This window comes from Leptinotarsa decemlineata, unplaced genomic scaffold (assembly GCF_025532065.1).
Source record: "Leptinotarsa decemlineata unplaced genomic scaffold, Ldec_3_MD MMD2_P_RNA_scaffold_1, whole genome shotgun sequence".
NCBI classification, from domain to species: Eukaryota; Metazoa; Arthropoda; class Insecta; order Coleoptera; family Chrysomelidae; genus Leptinotarsa; species Leptinotarsa decemlineata.
The window spans coordinates 5,221,837-5,241,174 of NW_027412523.1; the positions used below are offsets into that span (position 1 = coordinate 5,221,837).

The following is a 19,338-nucleotide window of genomic DNA, read 5'->3' on the forward strand; positions in this document are numbered from 1 at the left end:
CACCGAATTGGACCCTTACTACCAATCCATCTATTTGGGTACGTTCTATCCAGATATTCAGTAACAACCTGTGAATTGTGAGGAGGAGCACCATCTTGTTGCCACCAAATTCCTTGTCGTTCTGCTATGGGAATATCTTCCATCAACTGGATCAAATCATTTTCTAGAAAATGTAAATATCACAATCCATTGAGATTTTCATTGAAAAAGTAAGGTCCTATGATGCGGCCATTGAACAATCCACACCATACATTAATGGTCAAGTAGTTTGAAAATTACTTTCGCGGACCCAGTGGGGATTTTCTTGAGACCAATAGTGACTGTTATGTCGATTCACAACTCCATTATTGTGGAATCGCGATTCATCGCTCCACAAAATTTGACTGAATATATTAGGACTTTCATGTAATATTACCTGAATACAAGCAATGAATTCAAGTCGTCGTTCAAAGTCCGTGGGTTTCAAACCTTGTACCAACTGAATTTTGAATGGGTGGTATTTAATTTCTTTCAGAATTCTCTGTACATTAGATTTACTCACACCGACTTCTTCTGCAAGAGTACGGATAGAAACATGTGGATGAATAATAATATAAGCCAACACATTGATTTCTAAATCTTCGGTTCTAACAGATCTCGTATGATGACGATGCTTTATAGTAGAAGGAAATGACCCAGTTCGCAATTTTTCTACAACTCTCGAAAAAGTCATTCGTGACGGAATGGGTCTGTCTGGAATACGTTCTTGGTATAGACGTTGTGCTTGACGGCAGTTTTTCTGACATTCCCCAAAAATTAATAACATATCAATGCAATCACTTGGACTAAACGCGAAAGGCATACTGGAGTTTTCGCACAAAGAACACAGTTACTGTTTTGCAAAGAATCACTGAATCGAACTGACAAGTAGATACAATTCAACAACATTTGTTACTATGGCATCAACAAGCATAAGCTACTTGATGAAATTGTGCAATACAAAAGCAATTCACCCTCAAGTTAGTCACATTCTCAAGAATTTCAATATTATATTCAACTGATATCGAAATCGTATCGTAGAAGTGAGAATAATGGTTTGTATTCAGTAGTAGTCTAGTTCAATTTAATAAAAGATATAGACTGGATTCGTGTACGAGTAAATAAGTTTTTTTGAAACTTTATATTTAAGGAAAAGTGCAATAACTCAACAACGCCGTAACCGAATTTCAAAAACCAAACATGAAATGATATCAGAATTTAACGTAGCATCTGAATATGTAATGATATACAGGGCGTTCTATTTTAAAAAATGGAATTTTGGTCTGTAGCACCTACACCAAACACCCTGTATATTTAAAAATTATATCAAAATATAGCTCTCATGAACTCCTAAAACTTTTGTATGAAATATTTTTGTGTACCTCCTTCAACAAACCAGATATTGCCTGTCACATAAAATGTGGGACACCCGGTATACTTTTTGAAATATACCTAACTGAAAAGTACTTTGTAATATTTCAAACAAACTTTTTTCTCACAGAATCAAGGATGAGTTAGTAATTTTCAGAGTAGAACAGTTTATTAATTTAATGCCTCAATTCTGGTGCCAGTCGCCATTCATGAATTCTACTGCTTTTATTGATTTTTTTATTCACCATGTCGATATATTTTGCAGGCCCTTTAGATATATTTACCGCTGGATCGGTTTTGAATGATAAACGACTATTTTTAGAGTGTTTGATCGAAACACTCGCCATATGAGAAAGTTTTATTTACTTCTAAAGCCACACATGGCTGAGAGCACTCTAAATTATTAACGAAGTGAATGGAACATTTTAATGTTCTAGATATCCTAGATTTAGTTTTTGCCGAAAAGTAATTATCTTAATTGGAAATGAGGAAAGTTATCTGTGGATGAATTCCAGTTCCTTGCTTGAGTTAAAACTATTTCCATCCATAATCACAACTAAGTCAATGTAATAACAAGAAGAATATCTGGAAAAAAATTTCGGGCGTTCTACTTTTCCATCTTTACACAAAAAATGTGGAAAACATCCGAAGGAAGGAAAATAGCAATCAAGTATCTGAATGTAACATCTAACCTTTCTTGGGAGTTGAACCACGATGGCTACAAATATTCCTTGAAGGTGTTATCCTTGATTATACAATTTTAACCTGTCTTTTCGATTCCTCATATTGCAATGTTTGTTATTTTTTTAATATGTATCTAATATGTCTGATGGTTTTTATTATAGTAATATTATCCACACGAAGAAACCACTTTTCTGGCCCTGAAGAAACATTTAATTAAATTCGAAACATCGGCAAGAAAACAATTGTTTTTTTAAGAAAAAATTGATCCTGTTATCCAACCAACCCCTTTTTCAGAAAAATTATTGGACCACTGAACTAGTTAAGTCAATAATAATGATAATAAACAGCTTTATTTCAGAGTACATTACAAACTTTTATTACAAAAGGTCGGTAACAAAGAATGAAATGGCGTTAAACAAGGAGGTTCAAGATTTTTGTTGTTCTATTCTTTGAGTCTCGGACAAATGAGCCATAATTAAATTTAATACACCCACAAATATTATACTGACGTCTTTTAGTAACTTCAAATACCTAAATGACAGCAGCCTACTAGATTCATATTAATTGTTTATTTGGCTTTTTGTCTAATATTTCAGTATCTTCAAAGATTTTTTCCAGGATTCAAGGTTGGTAAGGAGCGTGTTACAGGGATGGTCTGTTTAATAGGTCAGGTTATTGTCAATAAGTGAATAATGGTGGTCATTTTGAACACTTAATTTAATTGTAAAAATTAATTTTCTCAGTTATGATTGCACCAAACTTAAAAAACTTTATATTGCTGAACAGAGGACTGAAATCCCTTTCCAACAAGGTGCCACACGACCCCCTTTGCTATTTAAAATTTTTGAGGAGGTGCTTATAATTCAGAAGGGGTGTATTGTCAGTGGAGAGGTGTGAATTTTTATAAATGAACTTTAGGCATTTATAGATATAAATCGCGTAGATTGTCATTATATTGGTGGATTTGAATACTGTTCTGCCAGTTTGGTTATAATTGAAGTTGCTGATTCCCCTTATTATTCTTTTTTGAACTATGAAGATTTTTTCGATAGCTACCTGCTAGATGCAATGAATTCATGTAGAAAGAACTTCATTTCATCTTTTATCTACAAAATAATAAATACAAGCGTTTCCTCCTCACAACTTTGAAGAGACAACCTGCTTTCAGACAACATACTGTACTGTACTGTACTGTACTGACCTTTGATTCAGTATATCCCTGGGGTAAGCAGGAGCGAAACTAATGCTGCTGTTTCCTGCAAGGTCTCCTGCATTCGCAGATTCGTCAACGATGTCTTCGACAAAATTGTAATCGAGAATGGCGATGATGGAGTTCAAACTTCGACAGGTTAACATCAATCTGCAGGTGTGGCAGCCTGTTATTTCAACTATTTCTGGAACAGAGAGGTTATTTTGCTTATAGTGGTAACTTTAAAGACGATTGCTGATTTAGAACGATTATTTCTACTTTCTGATAAGTTAATGTTCCATAGTAACGTGTGAATTACGCCAAGTATCATGAACGTTTGCTTGAAAATGTGTCGCTCATTAGAACACAGTTTTTGATCATGATATTCTTCTGCAAGAGTTAACAGCTACTTGTAAACAGGAAAAAATCATTTGAAAACCATCAAGTGTGGCGTTCCACAAGGTTATGTTTCAGGTCCGACTCTATTCTTGATTCACATCAATTCTATTATAGAACTGAATTTATGTGGTTCTATCAGTCTTTTTGCTGATGATCTAACCCGCATTTACTTTTCTAAAAATACCAATATCATTGAAAAATCAATTTTGGAAGACTTTAAACTAATAACCCTTTGGTTGGGATCTTATGAGTTACATTTGAATTTCGCTACAGCTTGCTATACAATTATATCCGGAAAAAATTCAGATTACAAAAAGTTTTTTCTTAATTTCAATAATAATCCGGTAGAATTTGAGAAAGAAGTAAAAATTTTGGGTTTATATCTAGAATTTATCTTGGAATTTACATATCAGTCGACTCAGGAGGAAAATTGCTCCTCTTGTAGGTATATTTTATAAAATAAGAAATATTGTTCCTTTGAAATATTTGAAAACAATTTATTTTTATTCAATTTATTTGAATCTTCAATACCTAACATCAGTTTGGGCAACAGCTAATTCCTCTCAATTGAAACTTTCACAATGTTTTTTTTTTTGTTTTTTTTTGTACCTTGGGAGCTGTACCATTTAGTCCAAGTCTCCAGAAAACACTGCCTCTTGGGGTTAATGCGTTTATTCTCCCATCTTCTCATGACACCCATTCCATCAGTCTCTTTCCCCGTACTAGTTTGTACAGGTTCCGTGTTAGATGTTCGTCATATTCTTCTGGACGTAATTTTGTACGTCCATATATTGCCTGCCTTCTGTAATTCAGTGCCTCACATTCGCATAAGATGTGTAGAGCTGTTTCTATCCCTTCGTTGCATAATCTGCAGCTGAGGTCTCCGTTGTACAGCCCCATTTCATTCAGGTGTCCTCTAGGCGGACAATGACCGGTTAGTAACCCTGTAATTATTCTGAGCCGATCCCTACTATATTGAAGTAGTTCTTCAGTTCTTTTCTCGGGCGCTTCCCTAATGAAGGTTCTACTGTGTTTGTTGCCAGGTACTTTTTTCCAGTATTCTGTGTGCTTCTTATTGGTCCTGTTTGCAAGTTCATTCAGTTCTTCATGGCATTCCCAGACCAGTTTTGACGTCACCTTCGGGTTTTTCAGATCCCCTAGTGCGCTCTTGCTCTGTAAAAATATTGATCCGCTCATTTCTTTGAGGTCTCAATTAAATGAGCCTTGCACACTGCAAGATAGCATACACTTCCGCCTGAAAAACGGATGTGTATAGTCCTAGCGGATAGCTGTAGTTTAGATTTCTATCCGCTCGGTATATTCCAGCTCCCGTTCCATGTTTGGTCTTCGATCCATCTGTATACCAGGTGTTTTTTTCCAAATATGTTTTTGGAATGACTAATAGTCTTCCACTCGTCACGGCTTATGATTTTGGCCGTGAAATTTGTGTTAAAGTTGTACTTCTGAATTGGCTCATCCTGGCCTCCCCCATTATCACAAAGTGTAAAGGAAGTAGATTCAGGAGTGTCTCCAATGCAGCAGTTGGGGTAGTTTTCATTGCTCCCGTCATTCCCAAACATGCAAGTCTTTGCACCTTGCCTAGTTTGTTGATGGCGGTCACCTGCTTCATCTTTGGCCACCAGACCAGAGATGTTTATGTTATCATGGGTTTATCCACCATCGTGTATAGCCAATATACCATGTCTGGTTTTAGCCCCATGTTTTTCCATAGGTGCGTCTGGCGAGCATCAGTGCTACCTCCGCTTTCCTCTTTATCCTGTCCAAATGTTGGTCCAAGGCAGTTTGGAATCTAGAATTACTCCCAGATATTTAACCTCCCCCGACACTTGTATTTCTTCACCTCGAAGTTTTAGAGGTCCGAGACCTTCCGTTTTAGTCCTCTTGGTGAATGCTACTATGATCGATTTGGGTGGGCTTATGTTAAGCCCTTCTTTTTCGGTCCATATTGTTATAATGTTTAGGACCTGCTGCATGCATCCCTTCACTACATTATGGTATTTACCCTGGACTAAGATGACTAAGTTGTCAGCATATCCCACTGCTTTATACCCATTGTGGTCCAAGAGACATAGTAGCTCATCCATTACAAGGTTCCATAACAGAGGGGATAGAACCCACCTGAGGACAGCCTCTTGCTATCCGTGCTAAGACTGTTCCCCTAAGCATGCAGTCTATCCACCTACAGCTTGTCTTGTCGATCCCTCTTCTCCCCGCCCCCTGGATGATTGATTCTAATGACGTATTATCAAATGCGCCCTCAATATCCAAGAAAGCAGCTAAGAGTACTTCCTTGTTTTTGTAAGTATATTCTACTTTTTCTGTTACCCGACATAGAGCCGTTTCTGTTGACATACCTGATCTGTATGCATATTGGTCTCGATGTAATGGTCTGATAGCCAATGATACGTCCCTGATATGCCTGCCAAGTAGCTTTTCTAGCGTTTTCAACGCAAATGACATGAGACTAATTGGTCTCAAAGCCTTCGACGAGTCCTGTCCGATTTTCCCAGGTTTCGGAATGAAGGTGGCCCTGATCAGTCTCCAAGTTTTTGGTATGTGTCCCAGTGCTAAGCTTGCCCTGAGAATTATACACAATTTTTTGAAAAGTGCTTCCGGTCCCTTTTGAAGCATTACTGGGTATATGCCATCAGGTCCCGGCGACTTATAGGGTTGAAATGAGGTTACAGCCCATTTAATTTTCTCCATATCTATCACCTTCTTTGCCAGTCCTCTCTGGATGCCCTTTTCGAGGTCTCCAGTTCTGAATTCGCCCAGGACTCCGGTGTTAGATTTGTTATTTCTGACCCGGAAAAGTGTACTCGGAAAAGGTCTCTGATAGTCTCTTCTCCGGTTTTTGTATACTCCCCCGTATTTGTTTTCAGATTATTTATTCAGACCTGAGGTTCCTTCGAGAGTATTTTGTAGAGCCTGGCACATGCTTGGGTCTGTTCGACCTCCTCACATTTTGCCTTCTCCACGTATCTCTCTTGGATTTTCTCAGGACTATGTCATACTCAGTTAGGGACCTTCTGTATTGGTCCCATGAACCTGATTTCCTTGCACATTGAAAGGCTTTTCTAGTTTTTTGTCTCATCCTCGCCAGATCTTCATTTCACCAGGGTACATTCCTGTTTGATTTCTGATTTACTATGGGACAATGTTCGTTGTACGTAGAGATGATGCTCCCCTGTACAACGGTTACAACATAAAATCATAAAATGTATATAATAAGCTGAGTCACAAAAGTAAATTTGGTAAAATACTTAACAATATAAAAAAATTGAATTACACGAAATTCCAAACACAACTAAAAGAATATATCCTGAAATAGATTGGGTTTGTTTTTTTTTTGTTTATTTTATTTGTTGTATTTCTTAATATGTTTTTTTTAATTGTATGTTACATTGTCCCTACTATAAACATGTAATGAAATTACTCGTCTGGTAATTGAGCTACTAATCTACTTAGTGAAGCTGATTCTAATCTATAGTCAAATATCAACCAAATGAATTTTCTTGTGAAAGTAAATACAAAGCATTTTTTGACATTGAGATTCAAATTATTGCTGCGGTACCATTCAAATATACTTTTGACATTTCTTCGGATGTTTCGGCAATCTTCAAGATTTCGAAATTCTTGAAAAATGTTTAGATCATCGCGTCTTTTGCGATGGTTTTTTCATCGTCCCTAATAGACTAACTATTGCCTACCTACGTCACGTCCAGTATCTAAAATTATCTCACCTACGTATCCAGAAACCGTGTATCGAAAATAACCCAAAACGAGAATCGATAAAAAAACGAACATGTCCCTCTTCTTTAACTTTCTTCTTCCTTTTCGGGATTGTCACGAACATCACTGCGACACTTACTAGCAACCGTCCAGTGGAAAACCATCTAACTTTTTTATCGTCGTCGCACTGCTCTCTATCTGTGTTGTTTATTTTCCAAATTTTACATTCATCGGGCATTCGTTTACACGATCGCCGTGTAAATAAACTAAGTGGTTGCCGGTGGCATCGAGTTGGCTAACTGGAAAAAAAAGTTGATCGATTGATTATGTCGGTAAACATTTTTGTTGTACATCTTTCGGGTTTATTTGAGTGTTTAGATCAATTGTAAGACATGCAGGTAATTTTACTGCTAGTTGCAGTTATTGCGATTCAATTTATTGTGTAGGAGTTTGTCTAGCCTACTTTTGGGTTTGTGATGCACTGTTTGGGACCTTTGGTGTAGTAATGGATATTACTGGAGTTTTTTCCCAACACCAAATCGTTATTTTTAACCCCTCGACACGTGTTGCGATCACCAAGTGATCATCTTCAAGAGGTATGTGATTTCTATCGATATGTGATTGAAATTCACTTTAACGCCTGCTCAACGATGTTATATCCCGCCGGGCGATAAAGTAGTCCGCGAGCGCTAAAGTACTACTTTACGCCCGCAAATCCCGTAGATGAAGTGATACTTTACGCCCGGTCGTGCATAAAAACATTTATCTTGCAAATATTCGTTTAAGGTTGATTTGAAGGAGTTTTTATTCCGTGGCTCTCTCAGGTTTGCGGGAAGATGATTGAAACACTATGCGCAGAGCTTTTTTCATAAAATGAGAACTATGAGCAGGAATTCTGATGAGGTCTCCTTTTCTAGTGGGGTAATCATGACACTGATGAACTGTCAATATGTTGCGTAAATAACATTACGCATTTGAAAATTTAAATACATGGAATTGTTAAAATTTTATATATTTGAAAATGTCTTCGACACGATTCGTCTGGTTTTAGGTTGAAACCTGTATTTCATCAGTTCGGACTTCCATTGTCGATATATATATATATATATATATATATATATATATATATATATATATATATATATATATATATATATATATATATATATATATTAATTTCGATTAAATTGGTACACTCGACCACCCTGTAGATTTCTATGGGTTGAACAAAGCCTGCAAAAACGGTAACTAATCTTTTATCAAGTTTTTTACAAACTGTAGGTTTTCGGCTAAAATGAATAATCTGAAAGTATCGAGTTTGTACATTCTATGCAGTTCTTGCGCTGCAATTAAACTGGAATTATTGTGCTTTAACATGGAACGCCATCACTTACCATTGGCTGAGATGAATAGAGCTGTAGGGCTTCTTCAAGGTGGCATGCGACAAAACGATGTAGCTCTTCGTTTGGGGGTCTCCCAAAGTGTTATCAGTCGATTGTGGCGGCGTTTCCGTGAAACTAGGAGTCCAGCTGAACAACATCCAGGGCGAGGACGCGCTACAACTGCAGTTCAAGACCGATTTTTGGTCTTAACCGCAAGAAGACAACCGACAATCACAGCACCTGAGTTGGTTAACGTGTTGCAGCAGACGCACCAGGTAACCATTGGTCGTGATACTGTCAGAAATCGACTGCATGAAGCAGATCTCCACAACAGAAGGCCACTTAGATGTCCACCTTTGTCGAGAGGCAATCGCGGTAGAAGATTAGAGTGGTGTCAAGAACATCAAAACTGGTATGCATATGATTGGGCCACAGTTTTGTTCACAGACGAATCTAGATTTGGATTTCATCCAGATTCTCGTCGAGTAAGACTGTGGAGACGACCTGGAAATAATGAACATTTGAGACACGTCCAGGAAGTCCACACATACAGAGGTGGTACAGTAATGCTATGGGGCGGAATCATGATCGGCGGCAGAACCGATCTCGTTTTTCCAAATCGCTCCCTCATAGCTCGACAGTACCTCGACACCATTTTTCTACCTATCGTCCGTCCGTTTGCTGGTGCTGCTGGTGAAAACTTCCACCTAATGCACGATAATGCTCGTCCACATGTCGCGCGTCTAGTGACTGACTGGCTTACCAACAAAGGAGTTGATGTATTGCCATGGCCAGCACAATCACCGGACCTGAATCCCATCGAGCATGCGTGGGACATGCTTCAACGCAGAATTACTCCGCATATGGGGAACATTCACACAACGATTCAATTGAGAGAGCTTTTAATCGCTGAATGGGCAAATGTACCTCAACAAGACATTGACAATCTCATTTTGTCGATGCACGATAGATGTAGGGCCGTAATAAACCCGCGTGGAGAACATACTTTGTACTGATTCCAATTTTTTTTGTATTATGATTTTTTTTCGGGGTGCCAAAGAAGAGCCATATTTTTTTTAGTTTTGCTTATATGCGCACTCAGTATTTTTGACCACTTAATAAATTTTGTTGTAAGTTACATTCGTTTAATAATCACCCGTCAACTTTTTTTCCCGAAAGCGATCTAAAAAAAATATTGCCATTTTTAAAAATATCCCTAGACTTTTCCGATGTGTCAATATTTCAATATTAAATTCTACAAAAAGGATTTGAAGCTTTATATCTTCTATAAATTATCTGCGAGCGCTTTCGACAGTTGGTAGTACTGTCATCTTCTAGGCCTAGAACCATGAACCATGGAACCATGGAACCATGGGAATGCAGAACTAGACACTTTCCTGAAGCACATCAACAACGTAAGTACTTCCATCACTTTCACAATGGGGAAGGTTTTCCACAACGAATTGCCATTCTTAGACGTATTAGTGAAGAGGACCGACACTAAATAGGAAACATCTGTATATCGAAAACCCACTCATACAGGACAGTATCTGAACCAGAAATCCAACCACCATCAATCGACTAAGAGAGGAATCATCAAGACTCTACTAGACCGCGCTTTTTGGGCTCTGTAATACAAAGGAAGGTCTCGAAAAGGAACTAGGCATCATCAAAAATGACCTTCAACGGAATGGTTACTCCAGAGCGATGGTAGAACAGGCTTTAGCTAGAAGACAGCAAGAGCTCCACAAGGAAGAGAAGCCGCCACAACCAGTACTTGTACTTACCTACATAAGAGGATTATCGGAAAGGATAAGAAGGATTGGGTCCAGGTATAACATCAAGACCTGCTTCAGATCTGGGAACACTATCCGTAGCAGCCTCACGAAAACCTCACGAAAAACGACCAACTCCCGCCAAATGATCATCTCCCGTTAAAACCAATGAAGCGGAGAGAGGGAAGATGGGATAGGTGAAAGCACTCGAATGACATATAAATACTCAGATCACAGAGGAATTAGTCCAGTTATCACCCGAAGACGATTGTGGATACTAACAATCAAAACGTTGTTACGTAACTTGGTTTGGAATCTTTTAATTTGAATTTTTCATTTTTTGTTTATAATATTTTCTAATTTTCAGCTTCTACTAATATTTCAATTGTTGATATTTTTGGTTGTTGCTTGTATGTATGTAATTCCAATTTTTTGTTCAATAAAATTGTTATTTTCGGTTAATATTTTTTAATATTTTTTTTCAGGGATTTCAAATCAATTTATATTATAATAAACAATGGAAGTCCGAACTGATGAAATACACCACGAAATATGTTCACTTTTTTGCTTATGGCGTCAATACTATTTTCACAACTGATTTCAATGTCTACATACGTTCCAAGAAGTTTCGTAACTTCAGAAAGATGAAGACAGTAACTACCAACCATGGCACTTGTTCACAATATCAGTAATGGGAAGCTTCAAAAGAAGAAATCATATTGTGTCCACCAGAAACGGTTTCAACCTCAATCGAGATTCCGAATTTCAAATGCTAACTCTTACTCACTCTGTATATTCTATTTCTCTGATCTGAAAAACAGTGAAGGTAACACGACATTGCATTATTTGAAATTGAAGGTAATACGTCATTTCTAAAAGCTTTTCTAATCATTGGATTCGAATAGAACAGGAAGTCTATTGTGGATTTGAATAGATTTATTACGGACCAAGAAACAAAAAAAAGGTATGGACTTGGGGTTGTGAATGTGGATCGTACCAGTGCGTGAATTTTTCTCCATGTCCGTCTTTTTCTTCAGAGACTGAATGTACCTATTATCAATAAAACAATTAGTTTATGGAGTTTCAAACTCGATTAGATCGGAGTGTGTTTTACTCGTAAATTCGGTTGAAGAAACAAATTTGAACTATTAGTAACCTGACATTTCAACAGAGAAAAATACTCTTAAACCTTGAATATTTCTAACGACGTAAAATTTACAACATTCTGTAATTTAGAGTTTCGTTTACCAGAGCTTCAATCACTATTTACATTTCAGTCGTTTGAAATGTCATATCAGGAGCAATTTACAACTTCTTTATTACATTTCAGAGACGTATAACGAACTGATGAAGTTATGTAACATTTTCACGTACTGTCTTGCAGTCTTCATAGATAGAAATTCTTAGACGCGCTTTCAGAAATGTACTTGTTCGGGAAAACATTTCACGTCTCAGAAAATAAAGTTCGATCTATAATTCTGTTTCATTCTTCGCAAGCACGCTATGGCTTTTCAACAGTCGGGTCAGGTCGCCGAGATGAGTTTTTGAGCGAATGTCCCAATAAAATAGACATTGATCAATGATACAGGGTCTTTTAGGAAATCCAAACGACAAAGTCGAGAATTCGGAAATGTCTGGAATTTACGAAATTGAATGTAAGGACTGCGATGCAAAATATTGTGGACAGACAAAAAGATCTATTAAAGTAAGATATAAGGAACACATAGCACACACTTAAAATATGGAAGGCCTGAAAAATCAGCAGTCGCCCATCATATTTTGCAACAAAATCATCCCATAGACTTCAGTTTATTAAGACTGACTATTACTGGAGGTTTTTCCCAACACCAAACCGTTATTTTAACACCTCGACACGTGTTTCGATCACCAAGTGATTATCTTCAAGAGGAAGATCGAACAGTTTAATCTTCCTCCACAATGCACAATGATTAGTCGCGATCCTTTGTTTGGTTTGCAGGCATGTTAGGCGTACACATTATCGAACCATCAGTTCACCCTTTCGTAGTTGTGTCGTGAGTGTCATACCAAGTTTCGTCCAAATAGAAAATTTGCCGTTGTTCTTGTCTATATTTGGTTATTTGTTTTAAGTATTTGTTACGGAATTCCACTATTCTTCTGCTTTCCATAACTGATTGACGTTTGTTTATTATTTCTAATCTAAATCCTAGTTTCTTTATCCAATTCTGAAGAGTTTTGTCAGAACAGCTCACGTTATGGCCGGAAGTATACAATTTCTTCCTTAAGATTTCAGTTGTAGGAATCTCATTGCTTTTTTAACAGTCGTATATTGTTTTTTTCAATGATTTTATTAGATGAACATCTAAAGGTTTTCGTAATCCCGTATCACATCGCGTCTTGCGTTCATAAGGTTTGTTTTTGACTATTTTACGTACAGTTGAGAAAGGAATTTCTGTCAAATCTGATGTTGCTTGTAATATTTTTTTTTGCCTCGAAACCAAACTTGATATGTAGATTCTTATATACATTGAAACATACTCTCTGTGTTTCAGTATTCAAATGCATACGAATCTTATTCACTGGTATCTCTTTTTCGCATTGTTCACCATCGCTATTGGAATCACTACACAGGAAAAAGCCTGCGTTGTTATCACACTTGTTATTACTATTACTTAGTACTCGTCTAAGGACGCCACATTTTAAAAAGATTACAAAAATTTCAAGTAATTATATCTGCACCAATATCGAATTTCAACACTCAAATCGCGATCAGTTCCTGAACTGAACATTAATGACACAACGGCCATACTCATCCCCACATTTTATTCGTCATCATGACTTCAAATTTAATTTTATGACTCTTCAGCCAATCATAAAACTCGGTTAGTAGAAATTATCCAATGTGAAACGCCAAGTCTACACTACACGTAGACTAATTCGCAGCAGCATTATTTCTCTGTATTGGTTTTTTGGGCCTTTGAGATGCCGATAGCTTTAAGTATTCACAATAAAGGTTACTTCGACTATACCTAGAAGAGGTATCTATGGTATAAATAAGAATAACATTATAAGTATGTTTAATTTGGTCTTCCTCTTGAAGATGATCACAATTTTTCAACACCATTTTTATGGTACGATTTGTTTTCAGCCTCTTGGGGTTTGAGAACAGGAAAAAGTCGCTGGGGGCCAGATCGGGAGAATACGATGGATGTGAAAGCAATTAGAAGCCGATTTGTGCAATTTTGCCAGCGTTTTCATTTATTTGTGACAAATTGCTTTGTTTTGCTGAAACAGCACTTTCTTTTTCTTTAAACGGGGCTGTCTCTTCACGATTTCATCCTTCGAGCGCTCCAATAACGCTATGCCATAGTCGCTGTTGATGGGTTTTCCCTTTACAAGATAGTCGTGAGGGCAGAGCGCCACGGCAATTCCATTAGGTCGGAAACTTGGAAAAACAACCGGCGCGATGTACAATATTCCAGCGTTTATTACATCAGGAATTAATGAGCGTTTCGAACCAGACAGAGCTTTTAACACAGTCAATTAGTTCTCCAATCGAATTTACAAATAGGGCTTTCGAATTCCGAATATATTCAGGATCGGACTGACTTAACAAACACTATTGCAGCAAACTTTTCATGAAATATTGTACGAAGATTCCTTCAATCGTCTTGTTTCAGCATTTACTATTGCTGAAATTTTCTACACCACACATTTTATGATGTAACCACTGATTTTGAACTGTCTCGAAGTCTACATATCCTTTATAGCAATTATAAGGTTGTTGTATATTAATTGCGTGTTTTATTTTTTCTGTAATAAGAAACTGCAGTTTTCCATCTCCTGTGTATACATTTCACGAATATAGAGGCTACCCATTCTTATCCAATATGTAGTAGAATGTTGAACTATCCTAATGTTCTATCGTAATTGTTGAATCTAATACACTTGCTGTCATCTGTTATCATAACATGCAAATTGTTTTAAGTTAATTTGTGTTCTGTCATATTTCTAAAATGGGAATAAGCACAGAAATAGGTTTTTGCTTTGGTTTGAGTGCTTTGGAAACATGAATAAAGTAGTATGGACTTGTATTGCATGGCTGTCAGTCAAAGTTTGATTTCTTGTTCTATTTCGTTTCATTTTCAATGAAACAATCACATTTTGAAACTGTGTATATTTAAAAGTAAAAACCAAACACAGAAAATTACAATTTTTCACTCAAGTGATATTATATGACCTGGTCTTAGTTCACAACATATTTCCTAGTAGAAGTAAGCACAGCTACTGTTGAGCGTAATGAGAAAACTCATTACTTTTACCCATCACAAATAATAGAATAGTATAGCATAGAATAGAATAGCATAAAATAGAACAGCATAGAATAGTATAGCATAGCATGAAATAGAATGGAAAAGAATAGAATACAATAGGATAAAATATAATAAATAATGAGAAACAAAACTTTCTGTTTTTTTTCATATTGATCTCCTACCACGTAGTAACTACATCCATCAATTCATTAGAATAGAATACAATAGTACAGAATAGAATGAAATACAATATGATAGAGTAGAGGAGTGTACAATAGAATAGCATAGTATGAAATCGACTAGCATAAAAAATATAGAATAGCATAGAACAGAATGGTAAAGAATATAATATAGTAGCATAGAATATAATACAATAGAATGGCATATAATAGAGTAGAATTGCATAAAAAAGAATGAAATAGCATAGCATATCGTAGAATAGCATAGAAAAGAATAGAATAGAATATGTTTATTGGCTTAGGTAAGGCAATATAAAAATTGTAGCATGTCAAAATAGGAATACACTATGACGGTGAAAGTACGGTACTGGTTGTAATCGATGATTCGGAAAATCGGAAAAACTCGCCGGGACACATGACACGGGCGATGCATTGATGCATTAATGCGACTTATTCGAATAAATCAACAATCGTGCATGTGCCATCCTCGAATCGATAGGGTTCACATTTCAAGGGAATATTGACCAATGATTTATAATGCATCGTTGTATAAAACGGATTGTGAATTTATACAGTGCGGACGTGAATCCCCCCACTTACTACTTTTTGGTAGACATTAGTGTTGACAATCATCGCAGAGATGGCGCTACAAACTGGTTTTTTTCAAATAAAAAGGGAGTCTTGTGATATCTCGTTCAATTGGTAATTTAATTCTCGATCCAATACTGTTTCACTTTCGAAAATCGGTTAAGATGTTCTAAAGTAATTAGCAGCTATATATTCGTTTCAACAATCAACAAACCAACGTTAAATATAATAATTTCAAGAGAAAATACATTGATTATTCACTCCAGTTTATTCCAATAAATGTTCACTTTCTCACAATAACAATGTCTGTTTACAAATTTATTTCGTACATTATGAAATGTTCCTGGTGTAACTTAGTTGCAAACACCTCTTTTTCTACCCAAAAGTTCTGAAATGAGCTGTGGTTGTATATTTGTCATGTCACGTATCCCCTCGCGAATATCTAGAGGTGCCATATCAGGTGCTCCAGTGGGTCATTTTGAGAGACCACGTGTGGTTACCTACCGGTTAGGAAATCTGACAAATCCTAACGAGTTTTCAACTGATGTTACGTTTCAGCAAGATGAGCTACTTTTTCTCTATATGAGAATTATCCAAACCGGTCGATAGGCAAACGTGGTCCCTCAGAAAGGCCTCGTGGATTACCTGATACGAAGCTTCTAGATGCTTTTGATGAGCTTTGTGACAACTGAAATGTACGGTATATAAAGGCAGTTCGTTAAAAAACTAGTGAATTGAAAAACAGGTGTTCATAATGTTGGAAATAGATTTGTAAACAGACCCCATGATTGTAAGAAAGTGAATGGTGAACATATTGAACATTCATTGGAATACCTCCGCACTGTATATCAGATCATAATACCCCAGTTGGTAAAGTATTCAAAATTAATAAAACTTTGTATGATTGCTAATGTTCTGAACGTATGAACAATACAAAAATACTTCATCGATATTGATGGTAAGACGCGATTTGCTTGCAAAAGTACAACTTCTGAAATATCTCACACAAGTGTTCTTTTTCAATTTAGAGAACTTCAACCCTAAATATTGGATTCACCAAATTTTCTTTGCGAAAACTAAGACTCTGTCGGTCTTGAATCTCCACCACCCGGGATAAATCAACAATTAACAGTCTAGACTCGATGACACCTGATTATTTTCTCACAGTCACTCGAAATATCAATTCTCACCTGTTCTAGAATATTTTCTTCGGTCAGGAGTCAAGTGGAAGTACGGATTTTCATCTTTCGTAACACGTAGTTTTCCAGAAAACAGCGTGTTCACGTCACCACCACTGTTGGTTCACGTTTGATACCGATTGCGCTGCATTTACAATATTCTCGCGCGGTTTTCGAACAACGTTGCCAAGTTTTCATTCGTTTTTCCAAACCATGTTAGAGAAAATTCTCTATCAGCCTTCCATCTTGACTGACATCACTCCAAAAAAGAATTTTCAACAAAATTATTGATAATTGAATAGAACTGGCCGATCCTTGAGAAAATCCATATCAAAAAACTAATCGATACAGTTTATTGTATGATTTTCACTATAAAAGGGTTTTTGTAAAACCCTGTTATAGTGAAAATCATACAATAAACTGTATTGATTAGTTTTTTTTTAATTATTGATATAGTTTTCGCTAGTTGAATAATCTGATGATCCAAATGACATTTAGAAATGTTTGTTGGATTATAGAATCAAATTATATCAGGAAAACAATTGTTTTCTTGCCAACGTTTCGAATTCAATTAAAATCCTCTTCGGGGCTCTGAAATAATGGATTTTATAGAACATACCTGCCACAAACTTCATAACTGTTGTCGTTTTTTTCATGTTGTGAGAGGTAATAATAAAACTAAAATCAAATCACTTACCGAAAAGGAGTTTCTCTATGTCAAAACTATGACTAAGTTTAAAAATTGTTAGACGTGTTAGATATATAGGGTCTTCCAACAGTTGACAGTTGTTAACGGCCATCTTAATGAAGATACATCTGTCAAATTAGTTGTCACTTATTCAGTCTTTCTTGCCAAATCACCATGGACGGATATAGCATTCAACAACATGTGGAAATAATAAAATTCTTTTATATGATGAATAAAAAACACTGTAGCAAACAAATATTCGAATCCTACACAACACAGTGACATGAAGCAAACGAATGGTTTTATCTTCAATTTTGATAAAGTGGCACCTGTTTTTAGTTTTGTAACAAAGAATTAGAATGGGGCAGAGAAATTATTTCGAATTCTTTCAAATAAATATGAGCGGACATCTAAAATTGTCGGATGTTCAAAATAAAAACTGTGCGAATGTTCTCTTTCATGATCAACCAGGTCTGTGGGGTTCTTGATATTGAATTTCTTAGAGCCTCCTATGTGTTCCAAAACTCGTGTTTTGAGATGAGGTGCGGTTTGGCCAACGTAGTATTCGAGACAGTTTCCACAGTATTTGTAAACTATGTTAGATTGTATATGTGTGTTTCAGGTTTCTGTTCAGAGAGAAATATTTTCCAACAGTATTATAATTTGAAAAGGCCGCTTTCATTTGTTTGTCACTAAATAACAGGCTTAGTTTTACAGGTTGATTTTTCACGTATTGAATTTGTGAAGGACAACTTTTTTCTTAAGCAAATGGAACTTCAAACGTTCAAGCCAGTCTCTATATACCTACACAGTAGGTTTAATGGACATACGCCTATCAGAAAACAACTACTCCCCTGGCAAATACCACGAAGGGCGTTGGATTATATCAGACAGGCGTCAGTGCAGGAATCTTCACAGAAAATGTCCTGCATATGCAATTGGCAATACAACTGAAAGAGTCGCCAATTGCATATGCAAGACATTTTCTGTGAAGATTCCTGCACTGACGCCTGTCTGATATAATCCAACGTCCTTCGTGGTATTTGCCAGGGGAGTAGTTGTTTTCTGATAGGCGTCAGTCCATTAAACCTACTGTGTAGGTATATAGAGACTGGCTTGAACGTTTGAAGTTCCATTTGCTTTAGATTTGTTTACTGCCAGTCTTCAAGCATAGCCCATTGACTAATAAGAACTTAATGGCTCTTGGATAATGGCTCTTGATTTCAAGTTTCTTGTAATACTAATTTTACTGTGAAAATTGTGTTTTGTGTAATAATTGAAAAAAAAAGGTTGGTTTATGATACCAATGCAGATGCATCTACAAAGAATCTGCATTATAAAGTTGTTATTTCCATTGCCATTTTATTGAATTATATAAAAATAATTTTTTCCATTGATATTCAGGTGTTTCGTATTACTCGTTATATTGATGACTTGAATTTGCAAGATTGTGGATTTTGGAATTTCCATTTCACCATCTATCTTTAATTAATGCTTTGCCACTTCGTCATTTGCAAAATAAGTAAATTAGCAAGAACGTCGGCTGAACGTTGGATTTGGCAACGCTGCTTGCCATCCCCTCTGCAGATGCAGTTGTAAATAAGGTCTTTCGATACACTAATCCACCCACCCTCGCGAAGAGGGATTCCCCACTTTCCAGTGCCCCAATGAGCTAGATATTATTAATCGCGAAAAGGAAGTCGTATTGGCTATCGCTGTCCGCTATAGGGTGGCTCCCACCAGAAATTTTTTCGGTAATACAGATTTCACAGGTGGATATGTAACAACATGGTTTCATAATCAACCACAAACCAACTCATTCAGACACAAGTGTCAACAACC

General features: G+C 36.5%; 1 protein-coding gene across 2 annotated transcripts in view; it reads right to left on the bottom strand.

The window, feature by feature from the left end:
• The window catches only part of LOC111510650 (uncharacterized), a 47,746-nt gene extending 30,805 nt beyond the window's left edge, over positions 1-16,941 (bottom strand). For both annotated transcript variants that reach the window (XM_074182487.1, XM_074182434.1), the window contains exons 1-3: positions 16,821-16,941; positions 7,426-7,713; positions 3,275-3,467 (exon numbers count right to left, since the gene is read on the bottom strand). In XM_074182487.1, coding sequence (XP_074038588.1) covers positions 3,275-3,467; positions 7,426-7,489 — 257 coding nt within the window. In that variant the 5' untranslated portion in view covers positions 7,490-7,713; positions 16,821-16,941. The remainder of the gene's footprint in view (positions 1-3,274; positions 3,468-7,425; positions 7,714-16,820) is intronic.
• Between the last annotated feature and the right edge of the window lie 2,397 nt (positions 16,942-19,338).